Source organism: Anas acuta, chromosome 9 (genome assembly GCF_963932015.1).
Source record: "Anas acuta chromosome 9, bAnaAcu1.1, whole genome shotgun sequence".
In the NCBI taxonomy this organism is placed as follows: Eukaryota; Metazoa; Chordata; class Aves; order Anseriformes; family Anatidae; genus Anas; species Anas acuta.
This window is the reverse complement of record NC_088987.1, coordinates 10,314,494-10,330,101: the sequence shown is the minus strand read 5'-3', so window position 1 is coordinate 10,330,101 and position 15,608 is coordinate 10,314,494. Positions and strand designations below refer to the sequence as shown.

At 51.3% G+C, this 15,608-nt stretch overlaps 1 protein-coding gene across 2 annotated transcripts; it reads left to right on the top strand.

The window, feature by feature from the left end:
• The first annotated feature begins 616 nt into the window (after window positions 1-616).
• On the top strand, window positions 617-15,379 carry TFRC (transferrin receptor). Of its 2 annotated transcripts, none has more exons than XM_068691758.1 (19): window positions 617-796; window positions 2,251-2,321; window positions 3,694-3,907; window positions 4,470-4,692; window positions 4,904-5,047; window positions 5,675-5,771; window positions 6,153-6,275; window positions 7,128-7,217; window positions 7,384-7,523; window positions 7,934-8,103; window positions 8,399-8,518; window positions 9,142-9,227; window positions 9,356-9,419; window positions 9,793-9,860; window positions 10,245-10,312; window positions 10,726-10,807; window positions 11,687-11,908; window positions 12,379-12,519; window positions 12,795-15,379. In XM_068691758.1, the coding sequence occupies exons 2-19, from the start codon at window positions 2,289-2,291 to the stop codon at window positions 13,035-13,037; spliced, it is 2,328 nt and encodes a 775-aa protein (XP_068547859.1). In that variant the 5' UTR covers window positions 617-796; window positions 2,251-2,288; the 3' UTR covers window positions 13,038-15,379. The 2 variants fall into 2 exon arrangements, with proteins under 2 accessions (XP_068547859.1, XP_068547860.1); XM_068691759.1 differs by having other exon boundaries at window positions 617-801.
• Window positions 15,380-15,608: the final 229 nt, after the last annotated feature.

The window sequence follows — 15,608 nt, the reverse complement described above, 5'->3', positions numbered from 1 at the left end:
TAGCATAGAAATTTGGGTGTTTTGGGGGTGCCCTGCAGGGATGCAGAGCTGTCCTTTCCCTGAAGGCTGTGTTAGTGTGCCCAGTGACTGTGCCGCTGTTCTTCACCACCCTGGAGCTGCTGCCAACACCGCCCACAGACGTGGTTAACGCGGCATTGTATGGAGTGCTAGGGAACTGCCTCAGCACCGGGACAGGGCAATTTACGGAAAGTGACTCATCACCAGCACTGCTGCTTTGTGTGCTGCCTGAAACACCGCACGGATAACATTTACCACCCTCAGCCTTTACCAGGAGAAGCAGAGAGCAAGGAGGAGCCACATTTCACTTCTCCTCACGGCTCCCTGGAAACAAGAGAGGGAACCAGGAGGGCTCTGACACACACACATTGGCTCCATCAGGGCTAATTCAACGGGCACGGGGGTCTGGGGTCTCTCACGGAGCCCCCTCAGCCGCCTCACACACTGAGGCAGCGCTGAGGTGAGGCGAAGGGGGGGGGGGGGGGCAGCGCCATCACCTCACGCACCCCCCTCAGAGGGAGGGGGTGAGGTTCCCGCCTGCGCCTGCGCTCGGGGCGCTGATTGGCTGAGGCGCGGCGGGAGGGGCGGGGCGCGGGGCGCGGGGATGCCGGGCGGTGGGGGCTGAGGCGGGCAGTGCGTGCGCGAGGAGCGGCGGCAGCGGCAGCGGCAGCAGCAGCAGCAGCAGCGGGGGGCTCGCGCGGCGGCCGTTGGAAGGGCGGGAAGGGCGCGCGCCGCGCTGAGGCGGGAAGAGCCCCCCTGAGGCGGGAAGGGCCCTGAGGTGAGGTGAGAGGCGTGAGGCGAGGAGGGGCGGTGCTGCGCTGCCATGGCTGCCTGACCTTGAGGAGAGGCAGCGCTGCCGTGACGAGCCGAGCATGCGAAGGGGGCCCCCCTGAAGGGGGGAGAGACGTGCCCCGGGAGGGCGGCCTATCGGCCCCGCCGCTTATCGGGCAGCCGGCAGCCGGGCGGCCCTGCCTGTGATACCGGGTCTGGTGAGAGGCGGTGGCTCCTCGGCTGTTTTTTTTATTTGATTTTTTTTTTTTTTTCCGTTTTATTCGCTGTCAAGGTGCGTGAGGGGGGGTGGATGCGGGTGGTGGGTGTGTTGAGGGTGCTGCCGCAGCGCTGTGCTGAGCAGCGCTCCTCACGTGGGGCCTGCAGGGCCCTGGGTGCCGCCAGCTTGTCCCTCATGAGCCCCTGCAGCTGCCCCCTGCCTGCTTCCCCCCTCTATGTTGGCTTCCCTGCCTGCCAGCCACGGCCTGGGCCTCAAAACGTGGCCTGGGGAGGCTGCTGGGGCTCGTCTCCTCCACGCAGCCCTGTTCTGAGAGGAAGGTGAGGCAAATAGCAGGCCACAGTTAACCTTTGGTCTCTGCTCGTGGTGCAGAGCTGTGCAGTGTACAGGTGGTGATCAGCGTGCACCATCAGCCTGAGCGCTCTGCCCACGTGCACCGGCTCAGAGCCATTTCTCAGCCAGAGGGTGTGCTCCAGCCACGTGCTCCCAAGCCCAGCGGGCTGGTCACTGACTTACAGAGCTCCTTGAAACATCCTTCTTCCTTCAGAAGTCCTAAACTGATTCAAATCGGAAGTTATACCCTCTGGGGAAATGCAGGCTGTAAAAGTAACTGCAGTGCTTTTGGGTGGTTGCTCTTAATCATTCTGGGAGAAAGGCCAGTGCGGAGGTTGTCTTTAAAATAAAGACATTTATAATTATGAAGTTATAAAGAAATAGTCACTTGGAAGGGACCTTCCAGATGGAAGTGTTCCTGTAGGGTAGGAATTGGGGCTGCTTTTGGCTGATGGTGTTGTGCCACCTCTGGCTACCAGTCGGATATTTGTCTCCGTGCTGTCATTGAGCCATAAAGTCTCCACGTGCTGTCCCTTGTCACTGCTCAGCATCCACCTCTTGTGAGCCCTTCCCAAGTGGAGGTGGTCCTACAGTTGATAAGACCCTCAGCTGAACTTAGCTGTGTGAGACTACTCCTCAGTTATACCCTTCCCACCACTGGGGTTCAACAAAAAGGATATTTGTTCATCTGCAGAGTGGAGATGTGAACTTCAGGTTGTGTTCAAGGTTAAGGGGCAAGCTTGATCTGGCATAACCAATGTGGTGACTTATATAGAAGGACTTATATAAAATTCTTGGGCAAGCATTTTGCTAGTGGCTGTGGCTGATCTTGGGCATCTTTTATAATAGCAGGGGAACAGCCTGAGTTGATTTGTTGTGCTCTGAACTTCTAGGGCTTCGGTCAAGTTGGTGGGTACTCCTCCAGAAGGCGATGGACCATGCGAGAGCAGCCATCTCGAACTTGGTAAGACACTGCCACCCCCATGCCATTTATCTCTCGGTGACAAACTGGCAATACCGTGGAAGTGCGATTCAGCGAAGTTGTTGTTGGTATCAGAGGATGGCAAGTCCAACGTGCTGCTGTGCACGTTGCTGGAGCTAGCTGGCTACGATAAGGAAGTGGTTTAAGCTGTTTGGTCTGGAAGGGTTATCTTTAACTGTTACAGTGTCTTGGGTCTTTCAAGAAGCTGGAAAAGCGATAAGTGGAGGGGAGAGAGCTTTGAACAATGTTCCAGGAGGAAGTACTGATGAGGAAGCTGATTAAGTGCCCGTTGGGACAATCAGCACGGGACAATCAACACATGTTCTATTATGTTCCCCCTGGGGGGTGGGGAAGGGGAGCTCAACCACAACCTTGGTGACATGTGCTTCTGAAATGAATACCAGGGAGGTGTTGCTGCGGTGTTTCCCCTCAGTTACAACAGCTGCCAGGCACTTCATTTCAGGTAACATGGGCAGAGACTGCAGCAGCTTGGGTACGTGCTGCCACCTGCTTCTTCAGCATAGCAGGGAGGCCACAGGACCGCTGCTCCCAGAACTGTTCCTCTGGCTCTTAGCCAGCCTCCTGCCTCTCCCCAGCAAGTACCCGAGCACAAGCATGGCTACAAGCAGGCTCGGTGGCTCTAATGGGACCTCTGTGGTTCTGCTTAGAGTTAAGTCGGCCACGATGCCTGGGCGCTGAAAAAGAGCTCTCAAATGGTTCCCGTTGCTGCTGGACATGAGAGGCGCATCCCTGCCTTCCTTCCTCTCAGCTAAGGTTATGGGGTTCCCATGGATCATCTCTTTTCAGCCTAGCTGCTCTATAATAGTTATCAATAGTGTAATTTAAGAGTAGCCTGGGGCAGCTTAATATGAGATTATGCAGATATTGGCTGAGACTACTTGCGTCAAAGTGAATGTGGCTCAAAGGCACAGCTGTGGGGGGGTTGCCTTCTCTTTCGTCTGTTCTGATCAAAGTTGCCTTCTTGCAAGTTGCACGTGTTCAGGTCAGTGCATTCCTGATGAAGACCAGGAGATTCTGCTTCTATCAGCCATTGCCGTGGGGCTCCGTGGGAAATGTCAGTACCGTTGCCTGCCTTGTATCTGGGAGAGCCCAAGCTAGAATCTGAATAGTGTAGCTTGAGCTTGTGCAGGGCAAACAGCTGCGAGGCTCTGGAGACCCTGAGTGGGTCTGGCTGTGTGTGTGAGCAGCCAGCCTGGCGTATTGACAGCCGACACTTGGCTGCGCTGGAGCAGTTTCAGATGAACAGGCTGTACTTAGCACAAGTGCAACTGGCTGCAGGGGCTGTAGGCTGGCATAGCAAACTCTACCATCACATGGCTGTCTTTCGACACAGTTTAGTGGCGAGCCGATGTCGTACACGCGCTTCAGCATTGCCCGGCAAACAGACGGAGACAACAGCCATGTGGAGATGAAGCTGTCTGCCGACGATGAGGAAGGAGGAGAGGCTGGGAGGCCCGAGCACCTGCATGCCCATGTGGCTCAGCCGTGGAGGAATGGCAAAAACCTCTGCTTCCTACTCATTGCGGCTTTTCTCCTCCTTTTAATTGGTAAGAAAGGGTGGGAAACTAAGTACCAGGCTCTGCTTCATGCAGTTACCTGAGGCTATCCACTAACATCAGAATTCATATTGTTTCAGGATAGAATTAAAGAGCCTGGATCCAGGCTGCAGCCTCTTGTCACTAACTCTTACAAATGCTCAGACTTGTGTAGAATTGGGCACAGAAGTGTGAGGCTTGATAGCGGGACTGTGACTTTGCCAAAGGGCAAACCAGTCACTGGTTTTTCCCCTCATCAACTCCCCACACTTCTCTAGAGATGTGGGCAAACACATCAGTAAGGCCTGATGCTGGTCTTTCCAGGGTTTTAATACTGCCACCTAGAGCAATCCTTCTCCTCCCTGTCTGGAGGGACTCTGCCAAGCACAAGGTCAGATCTACAGTGTGCCTTAGAATGTGCCAGCTCAGGCAAAATGTCAGGCTGCATGCTGCTGTCTGTCCCTAGGTATTCCAGCTTGTTAAAAATGGAGTGAGAACAGTGCTGCATCTTAACTGTCAGGCTGCTGTGAGCGTGCTGGTGTGGTCATCTTTCTGACGTGTTTTCTTTCTGTAGGGTTTCTGATCGGCTACTTGAGTTACCGGGGACGAATGCAGCTGGCTGCCAAGTGTCTAGAGGGAGGTGGCAAGTGTGAGGTGACTCCTACTGCATCTTACTTAGCGGATGGTGATGAAACTGAGGAAGAGGAAGTTTCAGGACCACCTATCCTCTACTGGCCTGATCTTAAGAACCTGTTGTCAACTAAGCTGTCAGACAAGCGTCTTGAGGAGAACTTGAGGTAACAGCTCCAGAAAGCTTAGCTTACAGCTATTGGAGAGGCAAAGCCTGTGAGCAGAACTCAGGCTTGCTTGGAGAACAAGGGCATGCTGATATAGGGGGGCATGTGGTTAAAGGTGGATTTAAATGGCTCATCCAACCTGGGTTTGTAGGCTGGGGGACTGTAGTGCAGCATGGTGCTGTAGCCTAAGCCATACTTCCTTTATCTACAGGCAAAGGGCAAACAAGAACTCCTTTGAAGCTGGCCAGAGTGAAGATGAGAACATGGCCATCTACATTCATGACCTGTTCAAGAGCTTCTTTTTGAATCAAGTGTGGAAGGATAAGCACTATATAAAGCTGCAGGTCAAAGGCAGGTATGTTAATGAAAAAATGTAGGTCTCTCCGTCATAGCACGGATCTCCACAGTCCTGAGTAAACACTTTAATTGCTGTTGAGATTGTGTGCCAGTTACCTCTCTCTGAAGAAGATCTTATCTAGCCAAGCTGTAGCTGCTCCTTTCTTCAGGCTTCCTAAATCCAAAGGGCCAAATAGCAGTCCTCTCAATTTTAGCTGGGACAGCTGGCTCTTAAAGCATGTGTAAGAAATGGAGGGAAAACACACAGAGTAAAGACTCGGCTGAAAAGTAGACTCCCTGTGCCCAAGACTGATAGCAGGGTGACAGTCTTGTTACCCAGGCAGGTGCTGCAGACCTGGCAGTGGCTCCCAACAGCTCAGAAGGGTGTCAGCTGCCACTGAGTGGGCTGACAGCTCACATCCCCAGGTCTTCCTGCCTGTTCATGCTAGGGGAGTTGAATTTACTTCATTAATGTCTGAACAATCCCAGAGATTGTTTTGTGAAAGCACTGGGATGAGTCGGCCGGTTTCAGGCTCTGCATGGACTTGATCAGAATTACAGGAGTTATTAGGCTGAAATATGTGAGATGGCTAAGTATGCACTTAACGTAGGAAAGAATGTAACGCTGCCTCCTGACACTTAACAGCACCAAGAACAAAGTGTCTGTTGTGGAAGATGGTAAAGAAGAGGAACTGGAGACTCCTGATGCATATGTGGCATACAGTGAGACCGGCACAGTTACTGTAAGTTGCTCCAAGAAAATCCTGGGGTTTTTGTGTGCCTGTCAGGTGGCGATGTGTGAAATACATGTATGTCAAGACATGTGCTGCTTAAAGGCCTTCCCAATTAAAGAGCCGGTGGGGAGAGGGAGGGAAAAGAGTGGGCCCACACAGTTTTCTTACCTTGTCAAGAGACAGAAGTTACTGTTTAAACTTCTCTGCTGGGATCCAGCCAGGAACTTCTGACAGAACTGCTCCAATACGTGTGTTGCATGTGATCAGAGTTTACATAGCTGAAACTGAACTCCCTGCTGCTAGTGGCAGGCTGATGTGTTCCAGACAGGGTGCTTCAGGTGCCTTCCTAGCACAGGACTGCTGTGTTTATAACCACTGTTTCTGTCCTAGGGCAAACCAGTCTATGCAAACTATGGTCAGAAAGAAGATTTTCAGAAGCTAGAGAAGTCAGCGATTGAACTGAATGGAACCATCGTCATTGTCAGAGCTGGAAAAATAACCCTTGCTGAGAAGGTAAGCAGCCTGTGGCCCAAAGTCTGGCAAAACGTGGCAGCAGGAAGCTATGTTTTTTTTTGGTTTGTAGTCACACCACTTTACCTCAGTTCACGTCTCAAGAATTCATAGGTAGGCTTGTCCTGCAGGCCTGGTCTTGTTTGTTTGCTCCGAGCTTCCACGTGCAGGTCTGGACACCGAGGTTGAATGGAGCTGGTTACCACTCGTGGGGCTGCTGTTCTTAGCCGCTGGCAATCTGGTTGGGATAGCCAAGCATTTAGGAGGCAGAGGCAGTTTGGGAACTGCCGTGTGCAGAGCTGGCCGCTATGGCTGGGTGGTGCAGCAGCAGGGCTGCTAGAAGCAGAGCAGCCTCACCCCGAGGGCACCTCTGCTGCTGCAACCAGGCACCTTTAAAGCTCAGCTGCCGTGTCTCCACTGAGCTCTTGCAGACATGCTCCGAGTGAAGGTGCTGGCACTGCCTTCCCGGTCAGTTGCCACGTGTTGTTTAACATTCCCTTCATAGCAAGCGATGCGGAACAGCCAGGCAGCCTAAAAGATCCAAGTCCTGCACACAAGCCTGTTTTAGGTCTGTCCCAGAACTGCTCCTCAGAGGGGTGCTGGTGGAGAGGCTGGGGTATCGCTGCTGGGTGCCGCTCTGGCTCTGCCAGTGTGCATCGTGGACACTTTAACTGTTCAGAAGGGCATTAGAGACATTATGCCTGGAGTAAGGCTGTTAGCTTTCATCAGCCTTGTGTGCATATCTGTCAGGTGGCTCTTAAAGCCTGTTGTGGAGCTAGGCAGTGAGGAGCTCAGCCCCTCACACTGTTACTTGACGTACTTACCTTAACTCCCCTTGCTTGCTGTGCACCTCAGGTTGTGAACGCCAAGGAGAAAGGAGCAGTTGGTGTGCTGATGTACCTGGATCCGTACAAGAACACAGACGACCTTGTCCCATTTGGGCATGTGAGTATGCAGTTGGCTCTCCTGTCTGCTGTTCTCATGATGCTTTTGCTCTGTTGGCTGCAAACTGTAGCAGTCCTTCTGCAGACTTCCATGCCAGCAATGCTTCATGCCCTTGTGGATGTGGAAACTGGTCTCCTGAGACATGAAGGCTTCTTACTTTCCACAGGCCCACCTTGGAACTGGAGACCCTTACACCCCAGGCTTTCCTTCTTTCAACCACACCCAGTTTCCTCCCATTGAATCTTCAGGACTACCCCACATTGCTGTTCAGACCATCTCTAGCCACGCAGCGAGCAGGCTGTTCAGGTAACGGGCTCTTCTGGCTTGCAGGCTCGGCTCTTGGTGGCTCTGCTGCAGAGATGAGAATGATGATGAGGTGCTGCGAGCCCAGGGAGCTCTCTGCTGGTCTGTGCTGTGTATCGCAGGGAACACTTAATGAAACTGGCTGTGGAAATGTTGCTTGTCCGTGTCTCTTTGCTTAAAGGCAGGTCTTAATCTAGTGTTCAGTTCTTCTTGGCCTCTGCATTCTCCCTTTCTGCACTTAATTAGCAGGGCTTCACAGGGCTGCAGGCTTGTTCCTGAGCAAGCTCTGAACAGGGCTGCACCTGCAGTTGCAGGCTTGATGGTGTTTTGTTTATTATTACTTTAAGATAGTTAAATGAGGACAGAGCTGGATAATGAGCTCAAAGGATCTTTTTTTTTCCCTTCCCCCTCAGCAAAATGGATGGAGAGTCATGCCTTCCCCAGTGGAGAGGTGGACTTCTGGTCTGTAAGATGACAGTGAGGAGCGACAAGCGGCTGACGGTGAAACTGGAAGTGAACAATGTCATGGTGGACAGGAAGATTCTGAACATCTTTGGTGCTATCACAGGATTTGAAGAACCAGGTAACAGCAACTGCCCTGTGGTTCAGCCTCTAGGGGAACATTTCATCTTCTGTGATCTCTGTAACATGGCAGCTGCTCCCAGACAGAGACAACCTCAGTAGCACCAAGACCGGTCTCTGAGGATTAAGAGAGAAGCTGAGCTGCAGTGCCAGGAAAAGGCTAAATGAAAGCAGTGTGCTTCATACAGGAGTTAGACTGCACTTGGTTCCTGGCACAAAAGCTCAAAGCTGCCTCTTTGGTAGACAGTGTTTGCGATCTGAAGCCCGCAGCTCAGATCTTGATGTCTCCTTTGTAGATCGGTACGTGGTGATTGGAGCCCAGAGAGACTCCTGGGGCCCAGGAGCAGCCAAGGCTGGCGTTGGAACTGCTATATTGTTGGAACTTGCCCGTGTCATCTCGGACATAGTGAAAAATGGTAAATATCTGTGTACAAAAGCATGGGGTTGAGGGGTTCATACAGGTTTAGCTCTGTGTGTAACACTGGAGAGCCCAGTTACAAAATAATCCTTCCAGAACATGTGGGAAGTCTGACAAAGCTTTCTGAGAAGCTGTTACCTGTCCAACACAGACAGCTTGTCTGCAGCCAGTGCTTGCTTCCAAGGGACTGCCTGCTTGTATCTGATATGGCTTGAATGCAAGAACATCCTTGTATAGCATGCACTGCAAACCTCAAACGTGAGCTGCCTATTGGACAGCCAGGCTTGGAGGTGAAAAACATCTAAGCTGCTGACCAGCTGGAGGGGCGGGGGCTGCACGGTGGCACTTAGTGCAAGTGCTCTTGTCCCCAGGGTTAATTCTGGGCTCAGGCAGATAAAGAAAGGGAGTAAAATGCAGAGAACCTGGCTTTACCGTGCAGCATGGAGAAGGTCAAGGAGGGCTGGAAAGGGTGCAGTGTCCTTGCTGCCACTAGTGCGCATGTTTGCGGCAGGCAGAATGCTTCAGCTCTGCCTGAGCAGCAGGTGACTTCATCAGCCCAGGTCCAGAGTGCTAACCCACATCTCAGGGGAAGGGCGGAGATCTCAGTCTGTCTCTTTGCAGAAGGCTACAAACCGAGGCGAAGCATCATCTTTGCCAGCTGGAGTGCGGGAGACTACGGTGCTGTGGGTGCTACTGAATGGCTGGAGGTACTGGTTCTTCAGACTGTTGTGTGATGACTGCTCAGTTGTCACTTCTCATTCCACGTTTCCCTGTGGAATAAACTCCCTGGTATTATACTGCAATTGCTTATCTTAAAATGCTTGTTTTGTTCTAGGGGTACTCAGCCACGCTGCATGCCAAAGCTTTCACTTACATCAACCTGGATGCTGCAGTCCTGGGTAACTTGCCACTCTTAATTTTTCTTTCTTGAAACCAGATGGAATGAGGGTAGTTTGACAGATAACCGTAAGCCTCTAGAAATGGAGACACTTCCCTGACTGCGCTAGAGGTGCTGTTGGGTGTTTGGCTGAAGGCCAGAATGACTCAATTCATCGCTGGCCCACTGTCACTAAAACCAGGAGATTGCAGGGACCTAGCAGAACTGTCTTCTGGTTCAGGCTGCAGCAGTTTCTGCCTTGTGCCTTTTGAAAGCCTTTTGGCAACAACTGTAGATCATTTGGTCCAGAAGGCCTTGTTGCTCGGTTGCAGGTCTGAGCTGCTCTAGCAATTAATTGTGCAATCAGTGTGTTAAACACCCTTTTTCTCTTGCAGGCACAAACGACATCAAGATTTCTGCTAGTCCCTTGCTGTATGCACTACTGGAGAGAACTATGAAGGGGGTGAGTTGAAGGGCTCAGGTGGATCAGAGTTAAACAATAGCTTAAGCCACTTTCCACTGGGTCCCTTCCCTCAGTAGAGCTGGCATCTCTTAAAGAGAAGCTGCACTTAAGAGGAGGGGCTGAAATACTCTGGAGGGCCCTGTCTGAAGTCAGCTGGGCTCTGGGAATTGTAGTTCACTTAAATAGAATGCAAAATTAATAAATGCCATGGTTTGGTGGGAAATGAGTGCCTGTCCTGTATGGAGTGTGTTCGTGTAAAGAAAGGTCAGGAGAGAGCACACCTGACTGGTGTCTGCATAGCGGTGTGAGCTCTGGGGCACGCCCAGCAGCCTGGAAGCCTAAACAGAGGTCAGAACAAGTGCAGTGACTGTCATCTCCCTGCAGGTAAACGATCCATTAATAAGCTCGAGAAGGCTCTATGACAAAGTTGGCTCCAGCTGGGTAAAATCAATGTAAGTATTCCAGTCCTGTTGAGGAAAGCAAATCTCCATAAAGGCACAAACTAAACAGCTTCTGCTCTTTGTGCTGGAACCTCATGCCACTGTCTGGGGCAGGCTTTCCCTGTTGCAGTGGGGTCAGGCAGGCGTGAACACAGAGCACTAGCCGTACTGAGTGCTGCCCCAAGCTGCCCGTAGGCAGTTCAGACACCCTTTTTGCAGGGCAAGATCCGCCTTGTACAAGGAGTGGTGGCCGGAAGCGGACCAGCAGCCCTTGGCACTTGGCTTGGACTCCTTGCCAAAACCTGTCTTGTCTAGACAGAGTAGCCCGGTTGGCTCAGAGCTTCACCTCGAGCCCTCTAGCCCTGTAGCTTTTCAGCTGGGCTGTCTAAACCAGTCAGTAACTATTCAATACCTTTCTCTTGCAGCGTTCCTTTTGGCCTAGATAATGCAGCGTTCCCTTTTCTGGCGTACTCTGGAATCCCAGTGGTGTCCTTTGGTTTCTACAATGTAAGTACTGCCCGCCTGCCTGCCTAGTGTTTGTGTTGTGGAAGGTGCTGTAGGGATAGCTGCTCTCCAGGATGGCAAAGTGCAAGGTGCACTGAGCTCGGTGTCCATGCAGGAGCCTCTCTGAGAGAGGAGGTGCAGCCTCTGGACCCGGGGCTTGTGGCAGTACTTGCAAAGGCTGCTTCTGGGATGTGGTTGGCCTTTAGCTTCTGTTTGAGAGTCTGGGATGCTTGTGTTCTGTTGGGAGAGGGGGGCATTGCTCTTCTAGAGGCTCAGATGTCAATGACGCAGAAACAAAAAGCACTAAGAGATGGCCAAGCTTCCAGTACTTCAATTAGAGAATGTACTGCAGCCTGCTGTTCAGCAAACAGTGCTCTGGGGACGCTGTACAGCTGGCCAGAGCAGACAGACTGTCCAGATCTGCTGTTGCAGCTCGGTGCTGGCAAAATGGCAGCAGCCTGGCAGCCTGCACTGCTCCTGCTGCAGGTGTGCAGCTGGGACCCTTTCTGCTAACAGCTTCCTCGGTTCCTGAGTGCCTGAATTTTGCAAGTGTCAGGCTTCACAAAAATCTTAGGCTGTTGTGCTCAGAAAGGTTGGAAAGTGCTGTCAGCATGTATTGAAGTGGGTGATGGTTTGCAGGAGCTCTGCAGGGAACTCTGACAGAATGGGTCTGTGTGTCTCTGGCCTAACAAACTCACAGGGCATGCGGCTGATCAACAGAGGCTGTGAGGGACTAGAGGAGGGCGTTCCATTCCCCTCCCTCATTTTCTGAAGTTTTGCTACTCAAATCTCACTATGTAGAAGCACAAGTTGATGGGACGTGCTGAGAGCTCCTAGTTGGAGAAGCATTGCTGTCTAACTTTTACACCTTCTCTCTTGTAGAAAGATGAGGACTATCCCTTCCTGGGCACTACTCAGGACACTGTGGAGAACCTGAAGGCGATTAACAGTCTGTACGCTCATCTGCGTGCTGCTGCGGAAGTAGCTGGACAAATAGCTCTCAGGCTAACCCATGACCATGAGCTCTTCCTAGACTTTGGGAGATACAGTGAGGAACTGTTAGCGTTCCAGGAAAAGTTTCTGGTCTACGATCAGGATGTGAAGGTAAGAAAGGATCTGAGTGCACTGAATCCCTGTAGACTGTTCTGGAGTCGTGTGTTAGCAAGGCTCTGTGATTACTGCATGCAGCTGGGTGGACATCTGTCTTCTTGACATGAGTGTCACAAGATGTGATCTGAATTAATGTTCCTTAGGGAGCAGTACTGACATAGGAGCTGTTGCAGACAGGTTTAGCTATAGTGGCTTTAGTGAGTTCTTGAGGAAATGGATGTGGCTGTGATTGTTTCTAGTCTGAAATATCATTCATGGTGCAGCTTTGCATCTCATCTGCACCTCTGCTGAAACAGTACGAGAAACTGTGGGTGGGGAGAGACGTCACTGTGCTCGGTGACCTCAGAAGACTGCCAGGAACTTGCTCTGCTACTTGGTTAACTGGCAAAAAAAAAAAAAAACACACACTTGGTAAGAGCAGCAAAAGAAGAAAATCAGGTTTGCTAACAGTTCCTCCCTCGCAGGAGCTGGGGCTGAACTTAGACTGGCTGTTTCTTGCCCGTGGCGACTTCCAGCGAGCTGCAAATGCGCTGAGAAGAGACATTGAAAACAGTGACAAGGAAAACAAGGTCATCCGCAGAGCCCTGAACGACAGGATCATGAAGGTGGGTGCCTGCAGCTGGTTCGCCTCCCTTTGCAAAGGGAGAGAGCTGCCTGGGGTGGGCTTTTTGCTTGGAAGCTGTGGACACTGTGCAGGTCCGTGTCTCTTACGTAGTGTTAATGTGACCAACTGCTGCTATCAGGAGAGGATCTGGCCTGTGCAGAGCTGCTCTAGGAAAGGGCTGGGTGGAGGTGGGAGGCTGGGGGCTGAGGATGGGACAGATGAGGAAAGAAAAACGTGGGAGGTGAGTGTAACCTGAAGCTTGCACCTCTGCTCCAGGTGGAGTATGACTTCCTCTCCCCGTTCCTCTCACCGAAAGATGCTCCCCTTCGCCACATCTTCTTCGGCAAAGGCTCCCACACCCTGCAGAGCCTGCTGGACCATCTGCAGCTGCTGAAAACCAGCAGGAGCGAGGTGGATTTGAACATGCTGAAAGAGCAGCTGGCCCTGGCGACCTGGACCATTAAAGGGGCTGCCAATGCGTTAGAGGGTGATATTTGGAATACAGACAACACGTTCTAGACACAGCAAACACCTGGTTAAGGTACAGGATTAAGGAAACCCACTCCCTAACACGGCATTATTTTTCTGTAGAGGATTTTTTTTGGCAACAGACCTCTTTTTGACCAAAATTGAAGATAAAAATTTAAATCTCACCTCACAAATTCACAGGAGGCAGTTTAAAAGCAGGTACTAAAATTTCCATGAAATCTTTTCTGACCAGGCTCCCATCTGACCATAGTCCAACCCGGTCGCGTACGGCTGCTTTGTGGGGTTTGCTCTCTGGTATACTTGAGAACTAACAGCTCATGTGAATCCTGAACCGGTACCTTGAGTGGGGAGGTACCATATCATATGTTTATTTTTTATTCTTGGCCTCCTAAATGTGGTGACAGAACAGGGAACGGATTCCTCTACTGCTTGTAGCTTGTAGTAAGGATTTTTTTTTCTCTGTCCAGGGAGCTGCAGACACCAACCTATAGTTCAAGAGTAGAACAGCTTACTACAGCAGCTTAATACTAGCCTGTAAGTGCTGGATTAGCAGCAAGCTCTGAAGTGCCTGGCCTGCCTTTTCTCAACAGCAGCCCTCCAATAAGATCTTGGAGGCTTGCTCCTGCAAAGGCAGGTCCCGGCACCCAGGGAAGATAACCCAAAGACTGCATAACGCCCCATCTGGTCTCCTTACTCGGCACCCCCGCGAGTGCTGCAGCATTGAGAAATGGCTCAGGACTGGCACTTCAGACCTTGCTGTGCTGGGGCCTCTTGCGAAATCGAGTCTCTTGCTGGCCAAACACTGTTTGGCTGATGCCATTTTTGCAGGGTGGCTCTTGTTTGGCACTGAGATATTTATTTGTTTATTTATTTATCAGTGACAGTGTTCACTATAAATGGTGTGGTTTTTTTATAGAAGATAATTATCGGAAGCAGTGCCTTCCATAATTATGACAGTTATACTGTCGTTTTTGAATAAAGCAGCATCTGCTACTACAATCAAACATGATACTGGAACTTTGCATTTAACATAATCTAAACAAGCCCCCCCACCTACTTTAATCTTTATTTTTTTGTTTTGTTTTAAATAGCAGTTAAATTTTCTGTGGCTTAAATGCCCCTCTGGCAGTAACCTGATGGTGCAAACCTGGTAAAAAGCCTCGGGGTTGCACTTCAGAACAATCCTTGAAATGCTGAAAATCTGGGTGGAAACTCAAATACTGCAAATTTGGTTTCCCTGAGTTGCCTCTGCCTCTCTGGGCTCAGGACTCCCTCTTCTCCCCCCTTTTCTGGCAGCTTTTCTCCCCACAAGGGGGCACAGCTTCCTTCCTGGCCGGGGCGGAGGGGCAGAGGCACCCTGAGCAGGGCTCATTGTGTAGCTCTTGCTCCACCCACTGCAGCACACACAAAGTATCTCGGATTAGGCATTGGCCCAATTTTCAATGGCAGCTTCCTGCAAACTTCCAGTACCTTATGTATCATGAAACCTAACTGACATTATCGGAGGCAGTGTCTTCCATAATGTGTAAAGAACAAGGTAGTTTTTGCCTACCACAGTGTTATATCGGAGGCAGTGACCTCCATATGTTGCACTATGGGTGTACGTAATTATCGGGGACAGTGTTTCCCATAATTGTTTTATGCTTATCATGCAATGTCATCTGCAAAGCTGGATGGTTAGTATCTAACATGGATTAACTTCCCGCAGTCATTTCTTTCACTCTCCTGTGGTGATGCGAATACAAACCTCGGCCTGTTATGTACTTCTCTAGACTCTGCCTTCTCTCTAAGCTGAGCTTTCTCATAGCTGTGCTGTCTTGAAGTGACGTCCTGCCCTCGGTCCTGAGACTGGTGTTTGAATGTTAGTGGAAGCTAGGCTAGGTAGATCGTGTGCTCTGTGATTTAGTGAACTTCCTTCCGAAGACTTGGTGAACTCGTGCTAGGTCAGCGTACTACTGAAAGGAAGAACTCAGCCTGCTTTGGCAGTCCAAAATTTAACGGGCACGGTGGGTTTTCATCGGTCTTTCTGGAAGCCTTAGGTCCAGGCTTGTGCAACTCCTACCTCTTCTTTAAGTATCCTGCATGTGTGTAGCGCTCTGTGTTAAGGTTTTTTAGTATCACTTCTCCACATGGCAGCTACGAGATGCTGCCTACGAGTCTCCACCGCAGCATTTGTGTGCGTTTTGATAGCATGTTTAATCGTGTGCTTTGTAACCTGCAGAGGATGATTAAAGCCTGGCTGGGGGGAGCCGCCGTGGCTCCTGGGGTGCCGATACCCCTTCCTCAGTCCTGGCAGCGGACGTGGTGTGGGGTATAACGCCTGTTTGTAGGCTACCTGCTGTCTGCTTCAATAAAGTTGTAAAGCTTCAACACTCAACGCCTCTCGTGAGTTCTTGCCAAGCCGTCGGGCTGTTGCAGACACCGGTGAGCTTCAACTTTCACCAAGCCCCCCCCGGGCTTTTATGGGCTGTCCTCCCCTCTCCCTCATGCCCTTGTCACAGCGTCCCCCAAAAAGTGACACCAGGACTCCTCTATGAGCCCTGGCCCTGCTTGGGGTGCCCGAGTTGCTCCTTCCTCCCCCTGCTACCCCATGTCCGTCCG